At 37.1% G+C, this 23,184-nt stretch overlaps 1 protein-coding gene across 2 annotated transcripts; it reads right to left on the reverse strand.

The window, feature by feature from the left end:
• Nucleotides 1-3,304: 3,304 nt before the first annotated feature.
• On the reverse strand, nt 3,305-20,526 carry LOC308640225 (sperm equatorial segment protein 1-like). 2 transcript variants are annotated; one of them, XM_081312199.1, is made up of 2 exons: nt 18,970-20,526; nt 3,305-5,437 (listed from the first exon to the last, which is right to left on the reverse strand). In XM_081312199.1, the coding sequence occupies exons 1-2, from the start codon at nt 19,148-19,150 to the stop codon at nt 4,374-4,376; spliced, it is 1,245 nt and encodes a 414-aa protein (XP_081168325.1). In that variant the 5' UTR covers nt 19,151-20,526; the 3' UTR covers nt 3,305-4,373. The 2 variants fall into 2 exon arrangements, with proteins under 2 accessions (XP_081168325.1, XP_081168324.1); XM_081312198.1 differs by having other exon boundaries at nt 3,309-5,437; nt 19,264-20,526.
• Between the last annotated feature and the right edge of the window lie 2,658 nt (nt 20,527-23,184).

Below are 23,184 nucleotides of genomic sequence, written 5' to 3' on the forward strand. Positions count from 1 at the left end.
AGGATTTCCCCTTCTTCTACTGTTTTCTCTTTGTTTTCCACTATACAAAGTTTAATCTGGGACAGAAAAGATCCATTCTTTATAGGACATATCAGGGCACATACAGGATTGCCTGGAGCCCTTAGTTTGGGCAATGACTTACCAGATAAAACTACACATGACATACATATTTTCTCTACACTAGAAGAAGCTATAAATTTTCATAAAAGGTTCCATGTCAATGCTAATACTTTACAAAAGCGTTTTAAAATAACTAAGGAACAAGCTAGACAAATAATAAAACAATGCCAAAATTGTGTGACCTTTTTACCACAAGTTAATCTTGGAGTCAATCCTAGAGGATTGATACCTAGCCATATTTGGCAGATGGACGTCACACACTTGCCAGAATTTGGAAAATTAAAATATTTGCATGTTACAGTTGATACTTCTTCTGGATTTTTGATGGGCTCCCTTCATGCCGGAGAAAAAACTAAAGATGTTATAGCTCATTGCTTACAAAATTTTGCCACTGTGGGTGTTTCAAAACAGTTAAAAACGGACAATGGTCCTGGTTATACTTCTACCTCTTTTAAACAATTTTGCTCATCATTTGGCATTACTCACATAACAGGAATTCCATACAATCCACGAGGGCAAGGCATAGTTGAAAAAGCTCATCAAACTATTAAAATGTACTTATTAAAACAAAAGGAGGGAATTGGTAAGGAGTATATATCCCCCAAAGATAAACTGAAAATAACCCTTTTTACTCTAAACTTTTTAAATTTGGATTCATCAGGACTTAGTGCTGCGGAAAGACATTTGTATCCAAAAAATGTACATAAGCCTAAGGTACTTTGGAAGGATATTCTAACAGGACAATGGAAAGGTCCGGATCCAGTGATAGTCTGGAGTCGGGGCTCTGTCTGTGTTTTTCCACAGGAGGAACAGCAGCCGATTTGGATTCCAGAGAGATTAACCAAAACAATTTCTACAGAAAAAGAAGATGATTTGACTCAAATCCATAACAGCTGATATCCAGAACTCCAGCTTGGCTATTCTTACATCTGCGACAGGGATCAACCAGGATGCTTTTTTGAATATCTATTTTATTATTGCTTTTTCCCACATCATAAAGTTCCATTTTATTTTTGAGCTCATACAGACATAAATTAATGTTTTTCTGATCAGTTTTATTTTTTGACTATGGAGTTTTTAAACATTGCAATGGAGATTTCACCTAGGTAATCTACAAGGCCTTCACTATTGTCTTATATGTTGTATGTTACGTGTGCACATTTCTGTTTTGTGTTGTATGTCTGTATGTGCATATGTCCATATATCATATATAAGGAGCACTCATAAAAATATGGATCCCCAATTTTTTTTATTATTCACGTGATTTTAATGGTTTAATTTAATTTGGATAAACAGCTGTTGAAGACTGTTTTAATATGTGTACAAATAAGCAGGTTAACAGATCTGTTTGTTTACTTTCACCTTTCCTTTTCATTATATTTAATAATTCTGTTCAGGATAATGTAAATTGTTCTAAAAATTGTTTTCTTAATACCTGTTGAAATGTTACATTTTTTTTTCTCTTTTCTTAACATCATTGTCAATCCCTATTTTCATCCCAGTGCCGGTGAAGACAAAGATGAAACCAAACTACAACTTCTTCAATAATTATCACAACAAACTATATAAACTGATGCATCAATGAATAATAACTCAACAAGTAATGCTCAATCACTGAGTCGATTTATTTTGGGAGGAAATGGACATATTGATAGATTCCTCCACTTTGAACTGCTTACAAAACTTGCCTGGACTATGTATCACTTGTATGCATTGTGCTCTATCTGTTGATGCAGTGAATTATGGTAGTGCTGGCGTATCTTTGCTGATGTGTCACCAGTGATGCAATTTTTCCTAAAGAGCCGTCTATTGACTTGATGTCGTGGCATTTCTGTATCCTCCTCCCTTCTACTAGTGATGGTCTAATTTTGGGGGCCAACTGAGGTGAGGCAAAGAACCTCACCCCCCCACTGGTGCATAGGCCTATCCACAGGTATGGCTATATACTGGACCGGTAGTCAGTGACGGGTATGATTCAGTTGCAGTGGTATCAACCTAAGACAGGAGGCTGACGCCTAGAGGTCAGCTTTTCCCATGACGGGTAAGAACCATATGTTGAATTGGACATACCTAACAGGCACGGTCCCTAGCCACATTGCCTGTTGCTTAATTAAACAGAAGGGGGCAGATGCTAGGAGCCACAAGCAAATAATATGATGCATGGCACTTTCGGTTGTAAGGTGACGCCAGCTAGCCATTGAGATGATATGATTATGTTAAGATTCACATTCATATGGAAATTGGACTCCTGCTGTTCACCTTGGCCTGCTACGGGACTCATGTTACGGGACTCCTGGAGAGTTCCCATTGGTTGGGGAAGGAAAGTAGGAGGGAATTCCGGGGGAGGTCCGGGCCCCCGGTTCCAGTAGACCCGACCGCGTGGGTGGACCGGCTGGCTTGTCGGGCGCGTACGCGGATTGGCAGCATTTTCAAAAATAAAGTTTTGTTCCTGCTTGAGTGGCTCGTGATTCTGTGCCCAGCCAAACGGCGGCAATTATTTACTTTTGCAAATGTTTGACATTTTTAATAGTAAAATCATGTTTAAAATAAACAACAGTAAATAGTGTTTTATGAAATAAAACCTACATATTCCTTTTTATAATACAGCTAGTGGCAATTATTTTTGAACCCCACTACTCCCTCAATCACACATGTCCATTTAATCACCAAATTCTACTGATTTTTTTTTGTTTTTTTTTTTTTTTTTGTGGTTCTGGGGATAGAACTCAGTGCCTTGTGCATGTGACACAAGCACTCTACCAACTGAGCTATATCCCCAGCCCCTTGATTCTTTTTAATTGCCGCTTCTTTCCATCTACTCCAGCTAAATTTGGCCTATGCACAAAGCATGACTATTTATGACTACTTCTAAAATTAGCCAGTTTTAAAAAAATAAACAAAAATATTTGATCATACTAGTTCTTCACTTAAAAGATTATCATTGATCATAGGAGAAAGGCTAAAATATCTAACATGCATACAAGGCCCTGCAGGGTCTACTCTGACCCTGTGTATATCCCACTCCATTTCAGGATGCTCTCCCAAGATGCATCCCCATACTCCAAGTACTTTTTGAACCTACCACACTCATTCTCAGACCGGAGCTTTCACCTGCACTCATCCCACGGCTTGGAATGCTCCCTTAACCTAACCGGTAAACACACCCTCTACTTTCAACCTTACCTTAAATACCTCTTTTCCCAGAGTAACTTTCCAATTATTCTTGGTTTAGATGAGGTCAAATATCTTACTTTCATAATAACTTGCCACAACTGAAATTTTCAAGTTGTTGAAATTATTTGCTTAATATTTATATTTCCTGCTATAATGTAATCTCAAAGAGAGAAGGAAATAGGTCTTCATTATTATATCTCCAAATTCTAGCAATTTATCCTATTAGAAAATCAATAAATTTTGATTAAACCACAAATGACTAGCTAGATGAAGGAATAAGTATATGAATTTGAATTAATACTGGTCAAATAATGAAACAATTACCTGCACCATAATAATACTATGACCTCAACAGCTGACCTCAACGATGTCAATCATACTTCCTGACAAAACATTTGCAAAGCTTTCATGTGTATGTACACAAATAAGCCAAGAGAGAAAATAAGTCAAAATTACTTCATTACAAATTTCAGGTCCCTCATTGATACTCCAAAAGCACTTGACGACAAAAAAACAGGGATGGGTCTTATATCATTTTTCAAAGGAGGCACATATATGTCCAAATAAAAGTAATTCTGATATGAGTCCCAACTGTGCTATCCAGAAAGAAAACTGAGATTCTCTGAATTACTCCCTGAAAGAGCAATAAAAACCATATACATAAAATTATTTCAAACTAGCTACATATGGAGTGTAGTCACAACTCATAAAATGGGTGAATTTAGCTAATCTATTCAATTAAAATCAATGATTCTTTTTTTTTACAGCAGTGCTGGGGGATTGAACCCAGGGCCTCAGACATATGATAGGCAGTGTTGCACCACTGAGCTACATCCCCAACTTCAATGTTTTAAAAATTAGATCTTCATAGCTTTTTTAATTAATGAGAAAAAAACTACAAACTCCTGAACCAAATTTTTTATTTTAAATTATTAGATTTCTGTGCATATGAAAAATTTTAGAACATGTCATATAAAGATGTTAGTGCATTAAATTATAATAAAAATATTTTAAAACAACTTTGAAATCACTAATATGCTTATTTTCCTGTGAAAGAATACAGTTTGCTTAAACCAACTTTATCGTGGAATATCAAGTAGGTTTAATATTTTTATATTATTGCTTAATAACTTCTTAATAAGATTTTGAGTTTCTACTTGACCTGCACATAATATATTTTTCAATGTACTGAATACTGTATTAGCCCTTTCTCTCATCTCAGCTGGAACATATTTAATATCTAAATATTCCGGTAATTTAGATCTAGAATTATACAGCGTATTAATAACAGTTTCAATGTCAACAATTTGGTTACTGGTTCGTCCTTTTGCCAATGCCTCGGATGTATACATTTTTTCTAATCTATATTCTGCTGCTTCTGCTAGAGCAAGGCTTCGTTTCAGGAGCTCTTTAGAGGCTTTAATATACTCTTTATATTCTGGATTATTGCTGTCACCAGGAGGTGCCTGTTGCATTTGTGCATATATTTCTGAAATTTTTCTCAAAATGATATCATTACGCATATTGTCTGAGTGTTGTTCATATATTGGGAATTTAAATCTGCTTGATGCAGAGTCCTCTGAGAGCTGGGGAACATCTTCTGAATCTGTCCACAGGTACATTTGAGATCTGCTGGTAGAACTGAGAGTTGTAAATGGAGATAGTTTGGAAGTAGATGATGTGGCAGTAGATAATTGTGTAGTACGTGGTGACAACGTTGAGGCCCGGCTGCGTTTTGTAACTGTCACTGTCTCTGGCTCTGGCTCTGGCTCTGGCTCTGGTTCTTCTTTTTCAATATAAGGTTCTTCCGCATGTAAAACAACAGAAACATTGTTTGGTCTGATTGACCAGAATGGTGTACTTTCAGTCATTAGTTTCTTCCCTACTCCCGGTGATGTGAAGTCTCTAGTAGAGAAAGGAGTACTTCCTGCACTAACATCCTTGATTAAAACATTATTCTCAGTTGAAGGTGTAACTGTCTCCTCAGATTCTGACCTCTTTGATCCTATAGAATAAAGATTTTTTGGAGACTTTGATTTTTTCTCAGGGCCTGGTTCCCTAGTGGGAACACTTAGTATTAGGTTCTCTAAAACTTGTACGAAATGATTCAAGTTTTGTTCTTCATCACGAGACACAGTAATGCCTTGAAGAAAAAAAATTAATAATAAAATTTATTATAAATGATACAATGACAGAATCTACTGAACTCAGTTTATCTCCTATGCTGTCACTTAAATTTGAAATAAAGAACCAATAAACAAAGCATCTTACTCTAACTTAAAATTATTTTTATCAGGTTCTTATTAAAATGAATGGGCAAGATTAGTGCAAAAATCACATTAAGAGTATTCTTTATATTTTTTTACATATTTTTTCAATGTCGATTAACCTTTGTTTTATTCATTTATTTATATGAGGTGCTGAGAATCGAACCCAGTACCTCACATATGCTAGGCAAGTGCTGTACCCTGGGCCATAACCCAGCCCAAATTCTTTATATCTTTTTACATTTATTCTTTCATGTAACTTATGATTCAACAGGCAACTTACTAAATAAAAATTTTGGTTATATCCTTCAACCAAGTAGTATGTTCCACTGGGCTCAATATTGACTTACTACAGCCAAATATTAAATTTTTAGGAATTTTTGTGAGCCATATGTAAAATACAGGCATAATTAAAAATTAAATTATATTAAAAACAAAGGTAATAATATTAAAAACTCATCACTTCTTAATTTATTTATTTCATTTTACTATTATATATGCTCTTAGGATTATTTACATCTAGGGTATCAATAAGATGTACATGCAATATAATGATTTCAGTAAGCACCTATCACTTAATATAATAAACCATTAAAAGTCACATTTATTTTTTATGTTTTAAGTTTCAAGTAATTATTGGTGCCCAGGATTGAACCCAGGGGCACTTAACTACTGAGCCACATCATCAGCCCCATTTTTTTTTTTTTTTAAATTTTGAGACTGGTCTAAGTTGCTTAAGGCCTTACTAAGTTTCTGAGGTTGGTCTTGAACTTGCAAGCCTCCTGCCTCAGCCTCCTAAGTTGCTGGGATTACAGGTCAAGTAGTTTCTTTTACCTCCTTTATTTTTAATTGACAAAAATATATAAAAGTCATATTTTACAAAGGAAAACAACTTATTTATATATGCTCATGTTTATAAATATAATGTCCTGAGTGTAGAGTGTTCATAAAGGAAAATACTGAGTAAAATGAATATGTAGTTTTTTTAAAAAAAAAATTTAATTTTTATGTGGTGCTGAGGATCGAACCCAGGGCCTTGCACATGTGAGGTGAGTGTTTTACCACTGAGCCATAACCCCAGCTCCCCCCACCCCAAATATGTAGATTAGTGCAGTGAAATTAAAATCCTTGATTGTTATCTTGGTTCTACCATGTTATAGCAGCATGACTTTAGGCAATTACTTAATTTCTCTGAATATTTATTTAAATATAAAATAAAGATATATGTATTTTATCTCACAAATAAAAATGAGTTAGATTTTTGAAAACACTTCAAAAGCTATAGAGTACTATAGAAGATAATATTATTTTTATAATGGTAACTGCTTATATTCCTTATTTAAAAAAATTAATTTCAAAGTTCCTAGAAAATATAATGTTCCCTAGTAAGATATTCTAAAGTACACTTTGGAGCTTATTTAATAGGAAACATGAAGTTTTCCTGTTAAAGACAGGTACACAGTAAGGATACCTAATATCCCATTACTATTTAACACCATTTGGAGGTACTAGTCAATGCAGTTCGACAAAGGAAAATGTCTGGAGGCATAAGAATTCAGAAGAAACAGGTAAAACTATCTTTATACACAGATGACATAAATCTAACAGTATAAAAATCAATTGAAAAAATTACTACAATAAAGAGAATTCAGTAAAGTAGCAAGTTATAAAAACCAATATACAAATGTTAACCAGTTAGAAGATAAAATGAGAGATAAGTTTCCATTTACATAACAAAGAAACAAAACATCTAATCATTAAATTTTAAAAGACATGCCCAAAACCTAGTGTGGCATTGCAAGAAGCTAAATTCATGAACATCTAAAGATAATAGGAACTGATACCTAGAATCTGAAAGAGTCTTTCCAGAAGTGATTATCCTGGATTATCTGGGTAGACTTTAAATCCAATCAGAAATGTCTTTCTGAGAGACACACAGATTTGAGAGAGAAAAAGATATGGCAATGTGGAGGAATAGGTCGAAATAAAAGTGATGTGGCCACAAGTCAAAGAATGCTGGCAGCCACCAGAAATTGGAAGAGACAAGAATTATATTCCTGGGCTGGGGTTGGGGCTCAGCGGTAGCACACTTACCTAGCAAGTGTGAGGCACTGGGTTCGATTCTCAGCATCATGTATGAATAAATAAAATAAAGGTCTATCAACAACTACAAAAATATTTTTTAAAAAAAGCTCCCTAGAGCTTCCCCAGGGAGGATGACCCTACCTACATACCTTGCTTTGGGTTTAGGCCAGATTACTGGCCTCCAGAATGAGAGAATAAATTTCTGTTGTTTGGAAGCAACAAGTTTGTGGTAATTTATTACATTAGCCATAGCAATATACATAATATAGGAAAATATTAAACTTATGAAATACATGATATAAACATCAACAAATGAAAGATATATCATGCCTTTAGTAAGAAGGCTCAACATCATAAAGATGCTTAGACATCACATAATCTGATAATTTATACATTTTATATGCTTCTAATTTTAAAAACCACTGAATTTTTTTCTAGAGTTACACAAACTAATTATAAAGTTCATTTTGAAGAATAAATAATAACCAGGAAAACAGGCCTTGCCAGATATTAAAATCTGATATTAAAATATTACAAAACTTTTATTATAAAAACAGTATTAGCATTAGCACATGAACAGATTAATAAATGGAACAAAAAAGAAAATACAGAAGTAGACCCAAATGCATATGTAAAAATAACTCAAGGTCAGGGAAGGTTTCAATTTATAAATTATTCCAGTTAGTAAATGAAGAAATCATTTATAACATGATCACTTTGTAGTTATTTTCTATGACTGCCATTATTATAAAGATACACAATCAAAACACTGTGTGCTTCCTGAAAGAACACAATATCATCTATGAGGTATTTTTTCAAAAGAAAAAGGCAAAGTCAAACCTGATTCCAATGGACCTCGAGAGATCTAACCAATATATGAAAAATATACACGACAACAAAAGAAGATATTAAACTCACCATGGGGATATTATCTGCAAAATCTAGACTGTGGGAAACTATAAAGCATTTGATCCAGTTTTTTCAACAACTAAATTGCAAAAGGAAAGGAGGTGGAGGATTATTAACAGGGATATCAATAAATTAAATGCATGATTCTTATACCAATACCATTCCAGTCAAATCAACTGGAAATAAAGAGAAAGATAATAAGAAAAGTTCTGACCAGATATTTGATATTACGGAATCAGTATCTTTTTAGATACAAAATTGCATTATTTCTATGTTTTGTTAAGTGTTATAAGGGGAATTAGCGAAGAGAATAAGGAAGGAAAGAGAAAAAGAATGTGGATGGAGATACTATTGATATAAGATTAATCATGACTTAATAGTTGAAGCTGTTTATAGATGTATAGAGATTTTATACTGTTCCATCTATTTGTGGGTATATTTAAATTTTTTTATACTACAGTGGTTTTTAAAATCTTTTTGGGAAATATTTCAATTATGAAAAACCAAAGCAAATAGCAAATCATAAGCAAATTTAGAATATACAACCAGCAGAGTTTAGTTGCCATTAAGGAGACACTGCCATTATAAGTCTACTAAAAGCTAGATTTCCAAATAATTTAACTTTTCGTTTCTTAGTGTAAATAATATACCCAGGTAGTCATTAAGACAAGTTAGGGTGTCAAAGGACAGGAAATACTAGCTCATTCCTAAAAACAAAAAAACAACAACAACAACAAAAAAAACTGATATACTCATTAGCTCCTTCTACTGTTACTCAGGCAACACCCAAAAGCCTGTTCATGGCTACCTAGCAACAGAGAACCCTTCCTCCTACCTTGGTTTTCTTCCCTTTGTAATGCCTTTGTCTCCGCATTGATCTGTTCTCATACTCATCTCCACATATTTCCCACCTGTTTTTGTCCCCCCTAAAACATCTACATATGTCACATTGACTTTCTCAGTTATACTAATCATAACTGTTCTTGGAAATCAATCTGATATTTATAAAAATTTCTGCAGGCAAAGGTATAAAAGATAGCCTCAAATATCCTTACAGACAGACCTGGTCACAGTGAAAACCTGCTTTTCTCCATACGTCAGGAAATGCTAGGAAGCTAAAGAAAATTCAAATTCTTACAAAAAACAGACTACCCTGATAAAGTTGGGTTATTTTACCTCGAATATTTGTAGTCTACAATGGTATAATACCTTCTCTATTTTTACCAGTTAGGGAGCTAAGCAAATAGCAATGTCCCATAATGTGGCTAAGGTAAGAATCTCTTCCAGCTTCAGACATCAGGATGTCTCTCTCCAATGCCTTCTGTAGCAAGATGGCCAACTGCTAAGCAGACTCAAGGTTTTTGCCAGAATTTTCATTTGTGGGGCTAACCTGAGCTTAAGTTGCCTGCACTTCTCTTCTTCAAATAGTACAAGGAGAATTAGCCACATAACCGAAATAATAGGACAGTAAACAAAACTGTACTAACAATTTAGAAACAAATGTAGCAGGAATTCTGAAGGGGAAATTGGAAGACAGTGATTAAAAAGATCATAATAGCTCTCACTGAGTAATTAGTATGTGCAGGCACTACATTAAGGACTTTGAGTGTGAGGAGTGTTTTGATAAAGAGGAAAAGGAAGGGGGCTGGGGATGTGGCTCAAGCGGTAGCGCGCTCGCCTGGCATGCGTGCGGCCCGGGTTCGATCCTCAGCACCACATACCAACAGAGATGTTGTGTCCGCCGAGAACTAAAAAATAAATATTAAAAATTTCTCTCTTTCTTTCTCTCTCTCTCCCCTCTCTCACTCTCTCTTTAAAAAAAAAAAAAAAGAGGAAAAGGAAGATAAATAATGTGCCTAAGATTATATTCAACAAGTAAGCAGTAAGGATGGGATTTCAATATAAGCTGTCTCACTCCAAAGCAGGTATACATAACATCTGGACAATGTTGTCATAAAGAAATGCCACAAGAATGCTGGCAAAGCAGTAAGATTATGGTAATAAAAATCATCCTTCAGGAATACATCTCTATTTTAAAATACATGTGAATATTAAGATCAATAATTCAAAATTTTGCCCTATTGTCAAAAATGCATTCTTTATATACATCAAGATGTATCTAGAAATATTGAAGATAATACAAATATAATGTTTTCTTACTACAAAATATGAGTGAGAATGGACAGTCAATGACTTAAAAAGAATAAATCCACTTCATACAAAGGTAAAAGGCAAGTTAATTACTTTTGAATTTATTCTGAGGAAACTAAGAACATAAGTTCTTTTTTAGATAAACCCAGTTTTGTAAGTATCATAAATTTAGAAAATTGTTGTCCTTCATATTTCTGTGCTAGATTTCAAACATTTGTACACATTAAAATAACATGCTTGTAAACTAATTAAGGCTAGTAATATTTTCTTTGGTTACACTGGTTACACAGGGGTGAACTATTGTTTCATTAAGCTATACCTTGAGTTTTGTGTGTCTTGCATACTTAAAATGTTATGCTATAATTTTGTTTGCATTACAGTAACTCTGTTTTCCATTATAGTTACATCATTGTAGTTAAAAACAAAGACACCTGTTTTTTAAAGAACTAAAGTTTACAAAAACTTAGTTTTGCCGGCAGCTCAGAAGGCTGACACAGGAGGATTGCAAATTCAAAGCCAGCCTCAGCAAAGGCAAGATGCTAAGTAACTCAGTGAGACTCCTATCTCTAAATAAAATACAAAATAGGGCTGGCTTTATATACTTGATATATACTTTATATCAAAAATGCAAAATAATATAGACCAAAGCATTAAAAATCAAATTCCAATATATCTTGACCAAAATTAAAACAGGTCATCATATAATTCCCTTATATGCTCTTATTAGTTATTTTGTTCATTTTCAAAACACATTGCCTCTTCCAAAAGCCCCTAATGAAACGGTTTAAAAGAACATATTTGGGTTTCTGCGTCCATGAGGATAGAGGTAGTTGTTCCCCTTTGCTTTGGCTGACATAGTTAAAAATGCTGGTTATTGAACATAAAGCAACCATATGAAAGTTGCTAAGAGAAAAACAAACCACTGGGGTCTTCAGGACAACCAAAATGACACATTTTTCTCTAGGTTTTCTGTTTGCCACATATATTCCACACTGGGGCCTAGAGAGTTTAGCAACCAAGAAATAGCAATGTGCACAGATGTTAAAGACTAAAAAGAGAAAGAAGGTGGTTCAAGATAATCCTGCTCTCTCTGTAACTAAATGCCCAGGAAGGGGCAGACTAGCAAGACAGAACATCTTTTAGATCATAACTGCAATGCTCCAGTCAAGTAACAGAGAAAACTGCAGCATTACTCCCATCAGCAAAGGCTAGTAAATGCTGGGGTTCCACCCTCATGGGGCTGTTACAAGATGCTTCAACCCACTGCCCTTATCCCATAAGTACTGCTGCCAAGTAAAAGTTAATACCTTCTCTCTCAATAGAGAAGGCCAAATGAGGAGCTCAGACTTTCATCTTCACCCTATGAAAACAAGGCAAAACCCTTCTTCCCCTGCCAAAGTGGGCAAGAGGCCTATTTAAATCAAACCCAAAGATTTAAATAAGATCTAGAGTCAACACAATATAATAACTAAATATACAGGCTTAAATTTTAAAAAAATCAGTTTTCACACCAAAAACCAAGAAAATCTAATTTTGAATTAAAAAAAAATGCCAATACTGAAGCAACACAGAAGTTAGAATTATCCATCTTGGATTTTAAAGCAACCATCATAAAAATGCCTCAACAAAGGCTGGGCGCAGTGTCATAGCCTGTAATCACAGCAGTTTTAGAAGCTGAGGCAGGAGAATCAGGGGTTCAAAGCCAGCCTCAGCAACTTAGTGAGGCCCTAAGCAACTCAGTAAGACCCTGTCTCTAAATAAAATACAAAAAAGGGTTGGGGATGTGGCTCAGTGGTTAATTGCCCTTGAGTTCAACCCTCTAAACAAAAAGGAAAAAAAAAAGCATCAACAAGTAATACATACATGCTTGAAACAAATGAAAAATAAAAAATCTCAGAAGAAAAAGAAGAAATAAAGAAGAACCACACTGATAATTTAGAATAGAAAAACACAGTAACCATTTCAGTAAAAACCTTAGTGGGTAGGCTCCACAGATGAAAGAGTGAAGTGGAAGACAGAATGGCAATTACCTGATAGAAAGAACAGAGAAAAAGAAGGGTGGGGATGATGAACACAGCCTCAAGAACTTGTGAAAGTATAACAAAAAGAAAAATCTAATATTGGTGTGATTGGAATCTTAGAGGAAAGGAGGAAAAAAGGGTGGGCCTGAAAATATATTCAAAGAAACAATGGCTAAACATTTCCCAAATTTGGCCAATATAGGAACTTCTAGATTCAAGAAGCTGAAAACCAAACACAAAGAAAAAAAAAATCTTAAAAGAAGCAAGAGAGATGGGGAAAATGATTTGACAATTCTTATCAGAAATCCTGAGAATAGGAAGGAAATAATGTATTTTTCAAGTGCTGACCAAAAAAGGCCCAGTAATGCAGAATTCCATATTAAGGGAAAACATCCTTCAAGAATGAAAGGATCATTCACTGTCAGACAAGGAGAAATTAAGAGAAGTCGTTACCAGAAGACATACCCTAAAAGACTAGCTAAATGAAGTTTGCCAAGCAAATGGTAAAATGGTAAAAGAAGAAAGGAAGACTAGAAAGGAAGAAAGAATAACAGAAAGAGGAAAAATATGGGTAAATACTCCCTTTGCCTCTTGAATTTTCCAAATGATGTCTGACAGCTGAAGCAAGGAGTATGTGCCACTCTGATGTGGTTCTGTCAAATGGAATTCTTAAAAAAAAAAAAAAAGATATCCCTTAATATAAAATGGATACTGATAATGTGTTTTAATACAATTTATGTTTTAAAAACTAAGGTTTAAAACCAAATAATATTGTTAATTTAAAAATGGATTGATATAGGAATAAATATCTGGTAAGTTAAAGGTAGGAGCAAAATGTAGCATATAATAGGAGGAAACTTGGTAGTTCAGTAAAGAAGAAAAGATGAATTTTAAAACATTCAAATAAAGACAAAAACGTTAAAGTTCCATGGAATACATCTGGTCTTTGTGCTTTAAGAACTCTTTATTTATTCACTTTGTCCTTGGGCTATAACTTTAACATGGCAACTGGTGATTACACCCAAAATTTAACCAGGAATTCTTGATGCTCATTTGTTAAAGATTCAAATATAAACAGGATTTCTATTACCACAAGAAAGGAAAAACAATGTCTTTATCCATAAAGAACTTAAGTATATAAAACTTAAAATATAAACCCAAGCATAGATGGTACAGATTCTGGCTATGCAGAGTTATGTCCTTAACTCTGGAGAAAAAATTGCTTATATTTTCCATCCAGGTCATATAAATGGACTCACAAAGAATAGAATTCCTTTATTTTACAGCAATTAAAAGCTGCAAGTAAAAACTAATACCTGAAAACTCTCACCATGTAAGAATTCCAGTTAAAACATGAACATCCATCAAATTAAAATAAACTTAAATAACTTAAATATTTCCAATACAAATCAAAGTAGGAATAACTCCTTCATTAGGAGGATGTACTCAATTCATTAGGAGGATGTACTCAAAAAGAATGGTCAAAAGAGCTGGGTTGTAGGCTCAGTGGTAAAGTGTTTACCTAGCGTGTGTGAGGCTACAGTTCAACTTCTAGCCTGCAAGCTCACACACACAAGCACCACACAGAGAATGGTCACAAAAGGAAACATAATATACATTATATATGTTATTCATCCAGCAGTTTCCCTGTAAATTATTTAGTTTTGTGCTGATAGACAAAAAACAAGGAGACAGCCGAACAAGGAATTATGTTCAGATTACTCAAGTGTTCCATTTAAAGAAATGTAACTTCATGGTTTTGCACTTCCTGGTATTTATGTTATATGGGCTTGCCCTATGTGACTTGTCTTGGCCTATAGGACACTACCAAGTCCAGCACCAATGGGCTTGATAAAATGTTTTCATATTGTTGCTTGTAAAGATTCCTCTTGGAAGCCAGCTAATGTGAAACCTAGGCTAGATAGTGAAAGACAAGAAGTCATGGAGAGAAAGACCTTGAAAGACAAAAAGCCATCTTGGGTCTCTCATCCCAATTGAGTGTTCAACTGAATGCAGCTGTATGAGTGACCTCAGCTATACCAAATGAAGCAGAATTGCCCAGCTGAGCCTAGTTAACTCATACAATCATGAAAAATGATAAATGTGGGGGAAGTCTTTCATGTTACCATAGGTAACCAAAATAGTCTTATTAAATTTGTTTTTTAAAAAGGAATTAAAGTTTGGTTTGGGTGAAGAGTTAAAAATCAAAAACTTTATCCTATGTGTAATGTTAAAATATAATAGGAAACAACATAAATTCCTGACCTTAAATTTTATCTCTTTTAGTTCTATTTAACTACAATGACTCAAATAACAATATCATTTCACAAGTCTGTTGTGTCCTAGGTGCTTTGGTCTTTAATATCACATTGTACTATATTTCCTTGGAAGCATGACTAATTCCATTCAGAGCAGGGGAGATACAAAGTGGGACAACCAGTTAATGTCACTAAATAAGAAATCTTTAAAAACATATGGGATCTTATGTACATCCACAATACTGGGTTCCTAATAAGATATATTTCCATGCTTGTATAAATATATCAAAATAGATTCTACTATCATGCATAACTAAAAAAGGAACAAATAAAAATAAATAAAATAAAATATATGGGATCCTACCAAAGGAACAGAGAAAGCAGATTGCAGTGGCTCCACCATGTCAAGACATGAATATTAAGCCTCAGAAAAAAAAATAAATAAAATAACTTGTTTTAAAAAGTCACAAATACATAATGATCCTAAAAAAGAAAAAATTTTTAAACAACTTGTATTATACTGAAAGGGTAAAGTTTCTAAGCTGGAAAGCTTGAATTAAAATGTAAAAGATTAGGTATTATTAAATTCCTCTGTTACACCCAGATTCCTGAGATAGTTAAGACAACGCCCTACTGGCCATTCAACCTAGGGCCCTGTGCAGTTTGTCACAGGGCCCGAACCAATCAGTTTGAATATGTATCCTGCTTAGGAGTGACCAATCACCCCCGCCCGATCTGTTCCCACCAATGAATGTGCCAATCACGTCTCAGTGTTGTTGTTAAATTTTCCCGTGCCTCATGATGATTTGTTCTGATGTATGCAAAGCCCACCGCCCTCTCCAGAAAGTGTACTTAAGCTCTGCTTGACCTCTGCTCTGGGCTCTGGGCTGCTCTCCCTTCTTGAGTGAGCACGGAGCCCCAGCGCGCTGGAATGGATCCCCAATAAATCCCCTTTTGCCAATTGCATGGAGCCAGTCTCTTGTGTGGTCTCTCTCTCCGACGCTCCGCTGGACCCTTACAATACCTCTTTTATTCATAAAGTGAAATTGTTGCTTAATTTTAAATTTTACATACATTATAAGGAGATTAAAGTATGTCCATTTAAGGGCTAAAATGATCAAAAGAACAAAAAGACAGAACATTTTCCCCCATTAAAACATTAATGGATAGGCTAATGAAACTTCCTCCTTCTCCCCTAAGGCCTTTCTGGACATTCACCAATTAGAGGACAAGCTCATTATCTCAAACATTAGGAAGTGTGTCAGTACATTCCATTCACAGGTTTGGGAGACCTTCCTGAGTGCCTTAGCCTTGAGCACTGAAAACCAAGTGAATTTTACCTTTAGAGTGTACTTAAAATAAATGTTTTCTCTCAGTGTATTTAGTGATAGATTTTAACAATTATTGCTAGTTGCCTCCTTAATATTTCCCTTGCCTTGTTTGGCTCATTAGGACAAAGGACAAGGATGCAGGTCAAAGACTCACTTATTGTACTTCCTTTTAATATCAATCTAGAGAAGCAAGTTAAGAGGTTTTGTCACTCTAAACTGACACCTACCATTAACTCTATTTTTGCTGATCTATATGAAGAGATGCCTAGAAAAAACAATTTACTCATGAAAATTAAAAAAATATATCCCCCAAACTACTATTTCACAGGCTTGTATTTAGTGACTTGAAATTTTAAAAAGCAAATTATATAATTTTAGTAATAGTTAATATTAAGTAGTAAAGCAAACTACAGTGAAAACACATTAAAGATGAATGATTTTAAAATTAGAAAATATTTCAAACTAAAACTGAAAAATCAGATATAAGAAATTAATTTAATATATAAAAAATTAAGTATATAGGATATTTACCCAGCACCATCAGGATGTGTGTCTATGTAGGAAAGCATATACCCAAGCCTCATTCATGTCAGGACGAATTTAGATTAAACCAGAACTGAAGTTTTTTTCAACATATATATATTTAATATGCCTATGATTGTTGAATAAGATAAATTCAAAACTGTTCTTGTAGTTTAGGGAAAAAACCATCAGAACTGCAATTTTCATTATAAAAACCTATCTTATCATTGGCATGAGAGAGCATTATTTTATTTGACTTTCTCATCAATAGTTGTTCCAATAGTGGCCATATAAAAGAAGGCTTAATTGATTTAAATCAAACCTAATAACATAAGCCTAGTTTCACTGGTATACTTATTTTTTTAATTAAAAGAGAGAGAGAGAGAGAGAAAGAATAAGAAAGAAGGAGAAAGTAGTCATGTAATATTACCCTACATAACTCTTTTTTTTATAACTTTATTTTATTTATTGATATGTGGTGCTGAGGATCGAATCCAGGGCCTTGCAAATGCGAGGGGAGTGTTCTACAGCTGAGCCATAACCCCAGCCACTACCCTACATAACTCTTAATCTATTTTTGTGGAAAAGAAGTAAATCCCATTTTCCAAGATATCTTCTATGATCTACAATCTGGTTAGTTAGTTATTTGTCTTATACTATTTACATATTCAACACAAAATCATTCTTTTTTCTGAGAAATGTCTTCATTTCCTAACAGCCTTAAAAAATCTTAGCTAAAGGGGTGCAAAGAAAAAGAACAGGCCACAAAATTGTATAGTTAGGCAGGAGATTGCACTGCATAAAGTGAGTATCCAGGACTGCTGAATAGCAGTTCCAGGCTGTACTGTGTGACAGTTAATGTCACTTTTTAGTTAAAAATTTCCATATATTTTAGTCAGCTGTGACCTACTGCTCTACTACTACCAAAATGCAATAATAGTATTAGTAATAAGAATCACCAATCATCCAGAAAAGATAATTATCTTCATTGTGTTTTGCTCATTAATGTCAAAGAAGAAAAAATTTACAAAGATTTTTATTAAAAACAGCTAAAAATCATAAGTGTTACTTGATTTTTGGGGGGGATGGCGATACTGGAGATTGAACTTAGGGGGACTTGACCACTGAGCCACATCCCCAGGCCTATTCTGTATTTTATTTAGGGGCAGGGTCTCACTGAGTTGCTTAGCACCTCCCTTTTGCTGAGGCTGGCTTTGAACTTGCAATCCTCCTGCCACAGTCTCCAGAACGGATTACAGGCTGATGCCATCAGGCATAAGTGCTAGTTTTAAAGGGCTAATTTTAACTACTAAGATACTTCCTCAAGAACTTTTCCCACTACTATTCATGATAATTTAGGTTGTGTTGCATTTTAATTTTTAAATCTAATTTTCAACTACAATCTTTACGTCTGAAATATAGGTCTGCATACTTAACATGCACTATAAGACTTTTTTACACATACCCCGTTGAGTGAATTTTATTTATTAGTTTGGTTAAACCAAACTAACGTTATTAAATACTGCAATGAATTACAGTTAAGACTAGATGAGCAGGCCTCACAGTTATTATCTGGAATATCATTATCAGAGACCATACTTAAACACCTCCAGATGTCCCCAAGATGTTGGTAATGTAGTGAAGTCTCAGCACTGCTGAATTTGACCTTAATGGTTTTCAGCTCTTGGGGAGGAACAAAAGAGCTCCTCGGTAAGATCTAAGTTAGAATTCTGCTTAGCTAAGGCTTCTCACCCCTTGCACGCCATGACGCACTTTGTGGGAATGAGTTAATGAGTATTCTAGACGGTAGCTCCCAATCTGCATGCTAACTTTGGCCATCCTTTGACCACTGGGGTCAGACAACCTTTTCATGTTAAAAGGCGGGGTTGTAATGATTTCCAACTCTGCAAACCACACTGTGTGCGTGTGCTACACGCCTTTCCACTGCAGGAAAGCAGAATAACTGCTGCTGTACATCATTGAAACTTAATATTTATGAGCAGTGAAATCTGAACTTTTTACTTTTTCACATGTCATATTTATGTTTTGAAATGTCAAGGCCATTCTGGGCAGATCAGCCAAAAACAGGCTGGCATCGCAGGGAACGCGTCCTCCTCCCCTGCTGTCTCACCCAGGCGTCTGGAAGAGGCCCAGGGTGGCACAGGGCGAGTCTCCCCGCGGAGGAGGCCACACTCCAAGGGCTCCGCCTGCCCGACAGCGCCTCCCGCACGCTTGCGGTCCCGGGTCCGCCTTGTGGCGGCGCGGACGGGAGCAGGGGACACATCTCGGCGCCGGGCCAGCACCCTGGACATTGGGGCAGGAGGAGTGCCGGACGCGGGAAAAGCAAGAGCCGCACTTCCGGTGGCCGAGACCTGGAGGCTGTCCGAGGACCCTCGGGTCGCCGCCGCCTAGGCCGGTCACTCACTCGGAAACGCCGGCGCTGACGAAGGCCATAGCAAAAGCGCGACTAGAAGGACCACGGGCTTCATGGGCGTCGTCCGCAGCACTCCACCATGCGACGGGAACGTCCTGGGCCACCAGGCCGGGTACCTCGGGGCCGAAAGGGAAGGGTGTCAGCGGCCGACCGTCCCACCTCAGGGCCCGGGGCGCTCCGCAACGGTCGGGTCGTCGCCACCGCAACGTAGCGGCGGCGTGGGGGAGGGGTGGCGCCGAGGTCGGCCCTGCGCGCCCGCCAGTGCGCATGTGCGCGCGGCCTCTGGAAGGGGCGCGGAACGAAGGGTCGTGACGCCGGCCGCACTGCTGCGGGGTCTCACGTGGGGACACAGCCCTGGCCAAAACCCCGGCCCTGCGCAGGAGGAGCTGTCTGGTGTCTGAGACAACCTGGCAATTTAAAAAAAAAAAAATAGCGTGAACTGGCTATAATAGAGGGAAGCACCCCGCGCCCCTCAGCGCAGAGGCAGATGTCCTGCTGTCCCTAGGGCTCCAAATGGAGGAGCACCCCAAGAACTGAAGACAGTAACCATAAAGCATCTTTAAAAAATGAAAACAGCTCAGGCTAATTGCATGGGGGGAGGTAGGCAAGTGCATTAAAGTACTTAAGGGGCTTAGGTAGATTGTCTAGTTGGTTTCCAAAAGATTGTTTCTTTGATAATGGGAGAGTGTGACTACAAAAGGGATCATGAGATAGCTTTGGAGAGTTACAGGCAATGGTGGTGGCCATAAGAATCTATACTTGTGTTAAAATTTTTAGAACTGTACACCAAAAAATACATCTTACTGTACAATTATTTTTTAATTGACATATATTTATATCTTTGCCCTGGGAAGCAGGATGTTGGTATTGAGCTGGGGAAAGTTGTGATTAAATTTGCATTTCAAAAGTCTCACTTTTCCTGCAGCCTCTAGAATGGGTTGAACTGGCACATGCTCATAATTGCAGCAGCTCCGGAGGCTGAGACAGACAGGAGACTTGATAGTTCAAAGCCAGCCTCAGCAAAAGCGAGGAGCTAAGCTACTCAGACCCTGTCTCTAAATAAAATGCAAAATAGGGCTGGGGGGGGGGTGTGGCTCAGTGGTCGAGTGTCCCTGAGTTCAATTTCTATCCTCCCCCCCACAAAAAAAGAATGGGTTGAAGGGAAGCAAGACTAGAGACAAAGAGCCAAGTTAGGAGGCGGTTCTAGTAATCCAGGTATGGACTGATAAGGGTCTAGACTCCTGGTGGCAAAGGACATGGGACATGTGGACAGATCTGAGACATTAGAACTAACATCAACAAGATTAGGGTGTTGTTTGTGGAAATGAAGAGAGGAGGAGGTGATACCCCCATTCCTCTAGGAATGGGGTGGTACCATTTACTGAGATGGACAACAATTCAGGCACTTACAGGAGTAGAGCAAGATGATGGGGGAGAGGAGTTTGTTTTCATCATTGTTATAGTGAGGTGGGCTTGGGATTTCCTCCCACAGTGGTCTGTCCAGTGAGAGGATGGATGTGGGGCCCTGGAGAGAGCTGAAATGGAAGTGGAGGTTTGGAAGGCATCCAGCATCTAGAAGTGGGGATATCTGCGGAAAGTCTGTAGAACAAGTAGGCTGTAGAGCCTAGGAAAGATTCCTGGGAAACATGGCAGGCTGGAGAGAGCAGGATGGACCTGCAAACACCGAAAGTGGGGCAAGGAAACCAGGAGAACCAAGAACCTTTGTGGAAGAGTAGGAGTTTCAGACTGTCAAATACTTCTGAGAAGCCAACAAAAGAAGGACTTCATTTAGCAATGAGATCGTTTACAGAAGCAGTTTCAGTGGTGTGGCTCAGGCAAAAGCCAGGCCACAGTGAGTTGAGAGATGAGTTAGAGGTGATAAAATGGTGACAGCACAGTATAGACAACTTTTCAAGATTGGTGCATGAGTCTTCAATGCACTTCAGCAGTGCTCAATCCACATACAGCAGCATGCTACAATCAAACAATTGCAACTACTTGGAAAGTAATCTGGAATACGTAACAAAAGAATTAACCTATAAACACTATGATATACTATAAATTCAGGGGGAGAAAACTTTGTGTCCTAAAATAACCATAATCTATGATTATGATCTATGATAATCAAAATATAAATTGAAAGAATGATAAAGTTATGGAATGAATGTTTGTGTCCCCCACCCCATTCACATGTTAAAATCCTAACCTCCAGTGTGATAAGGAGGAATAGGAGCTTTTGAGGTGTTTGGTTATGGGGGTGGAGCCTTGAAGAATGGGATTAGTATTTTTGTAAGGCAGCTCCCTGAACCCTGCCTCCATGTGAGGATCCAGTGAAGACAGTCATTTGTGAACCAAGAAGTGACTCCCACCAGGTACCAAATCTGCCAGTGCCTTGATTTTGGACTTCCCAATTTCTAATTGTGAGAATTAATATTTGTTATTTAAACCATCTAGTCTATGATATTTTGTTACAGCCGCCTATATAGACTAAATGGCGAAACGCTCTTGTGGTGGATCGTATTTTAAGATATTAACTAAGCTCTCACCTTCTTTGGCTGCCTTGTACCATTACCTTTTTTTGTGTATTGAGACACTGGTAATAATCTTCTTTATATACTTGCTACAGGGAAAGATAGCTAGAATCTCAAACGAGGAAGATTTCTGGGAGCAGAAAAGAGGGGTTGAAGTGTGTACATGGAACCGCCCAACACGTATTGGGAGTCACTGAGAAGGCTTCTGTCTCTTTCTTTTCTGGGGAAACTGCCAACTTTTCAAACACACTCTGCATCCAACATGGGGCCAAGTACTTACGCAGGTCTGGCTGACTCAGTTGCTTTCGTAGACAGTCTAGGCAGACTGCTCACCAGGAGAGCTCAGAAATGCTGAGCAAGGTCCTCTCACCTCAGGAAGGCCTACAGTGTAGACCAGAAGGAAGTCAAGTATATGGATAATTACTGACATACAGCAAGTACTCATTAAATATTAGCCTGACCAGGGGCCAACCTAATTCTGATTCTAATGAATAGAATATGACAAAAGCAATGGGATGTCACTTTGGAGATGAAGACACAAAAAAACTATGTCTTCCATCTTGAGCACACCCTGTCACTCTCTGACTTACTGAGGGAAGGCAGGTGCATTTGTTAAGGAGCTGATATCTTCAGCCCACCACTAGGGATGACAATCATGTGAGTGAACTTGAAACAGATCCTCCCCAGGCAAGCCTGGAGATGACCACAACCCAACTGACATCTTGATTACGGCCTCATGAGAGACCCCAAGCCAGAGGCATTGGACTAAGCCACACCCAAATGCCCAACCTACAGAAACTGAGATAATAAATGGTTATTGTTCTGTGGAGGCAAAAGCATTTGCCCAAGCAAGAGCTGCAAACAAGTGCCTCTGTCAGTTTGCTCCTTGAAAGAGGATGCATGTGGAAAAACATCTGCATTTGGCTACACTATTTGATTGAATTTAAAAATCATTCTTCTTCAAGATCCATTCATTTTCATCAACCATTCAAACTGGTAGGTTAGGTGTATCTTTAAATCTCTGATGGTGTTACTTATTATAGCTAGACTCCAAGGGACTGATAGAACTTCTGTTTGGACTGGGGGAAGAGGAGGAGAATAAAGCTCTGTGGGTATAAATTCAGGTTAAAATTTCTTTAATCACTTCACCCCATTAAGCCCTGCTCTAACCCATAAAATAATGTGGTCCTCTGAATCTGTGGGAGTTAGCATAGCTACCCAACTGTCAATCTCAGAGGATTAAGACTTCCCTTTTTTAATCTATAAAGGACCAGTACCCATTCCCAGAAGGAAAAGTCAAGGAGTTAGGAGTCACAAGCACATTCCTATGATTCTACCACTGAATTCTTTCTGGAGGTTTCTGGCTTTTCCTTTCACTTAG

This window comes from Spermophilus citellus (genome assembly GCF_964194105.1).
Source record: "Spermophilus citellus genome assembly, contig: SCAFFOLD_446, whole genome shotgun sequence".
NCBI lineage: Eukaryota > Metazoa > Chordata > Mammalia > Rodentia > Sciuridae > Spermophilus > Spermophilus citellus.

Excerpts from the sequence above, each read along its gene's own strand:
- LOC308640225 (XM_081312199.1), bottom strand. The coding sequence starts at position 19,150 with ATGTCCAGGGTGCTGGCCCGGCGCCGAGATGTGTCCCCTGCTCCCGTC. Across the intron at positions 5,438-18,969 it reads GGCCTCTTCCAGACGCCTGG|GCATTACTGTGTCTCGTGAT; the intron begins GTGAGACAGCAG and ends TTTTTCTTCAAG.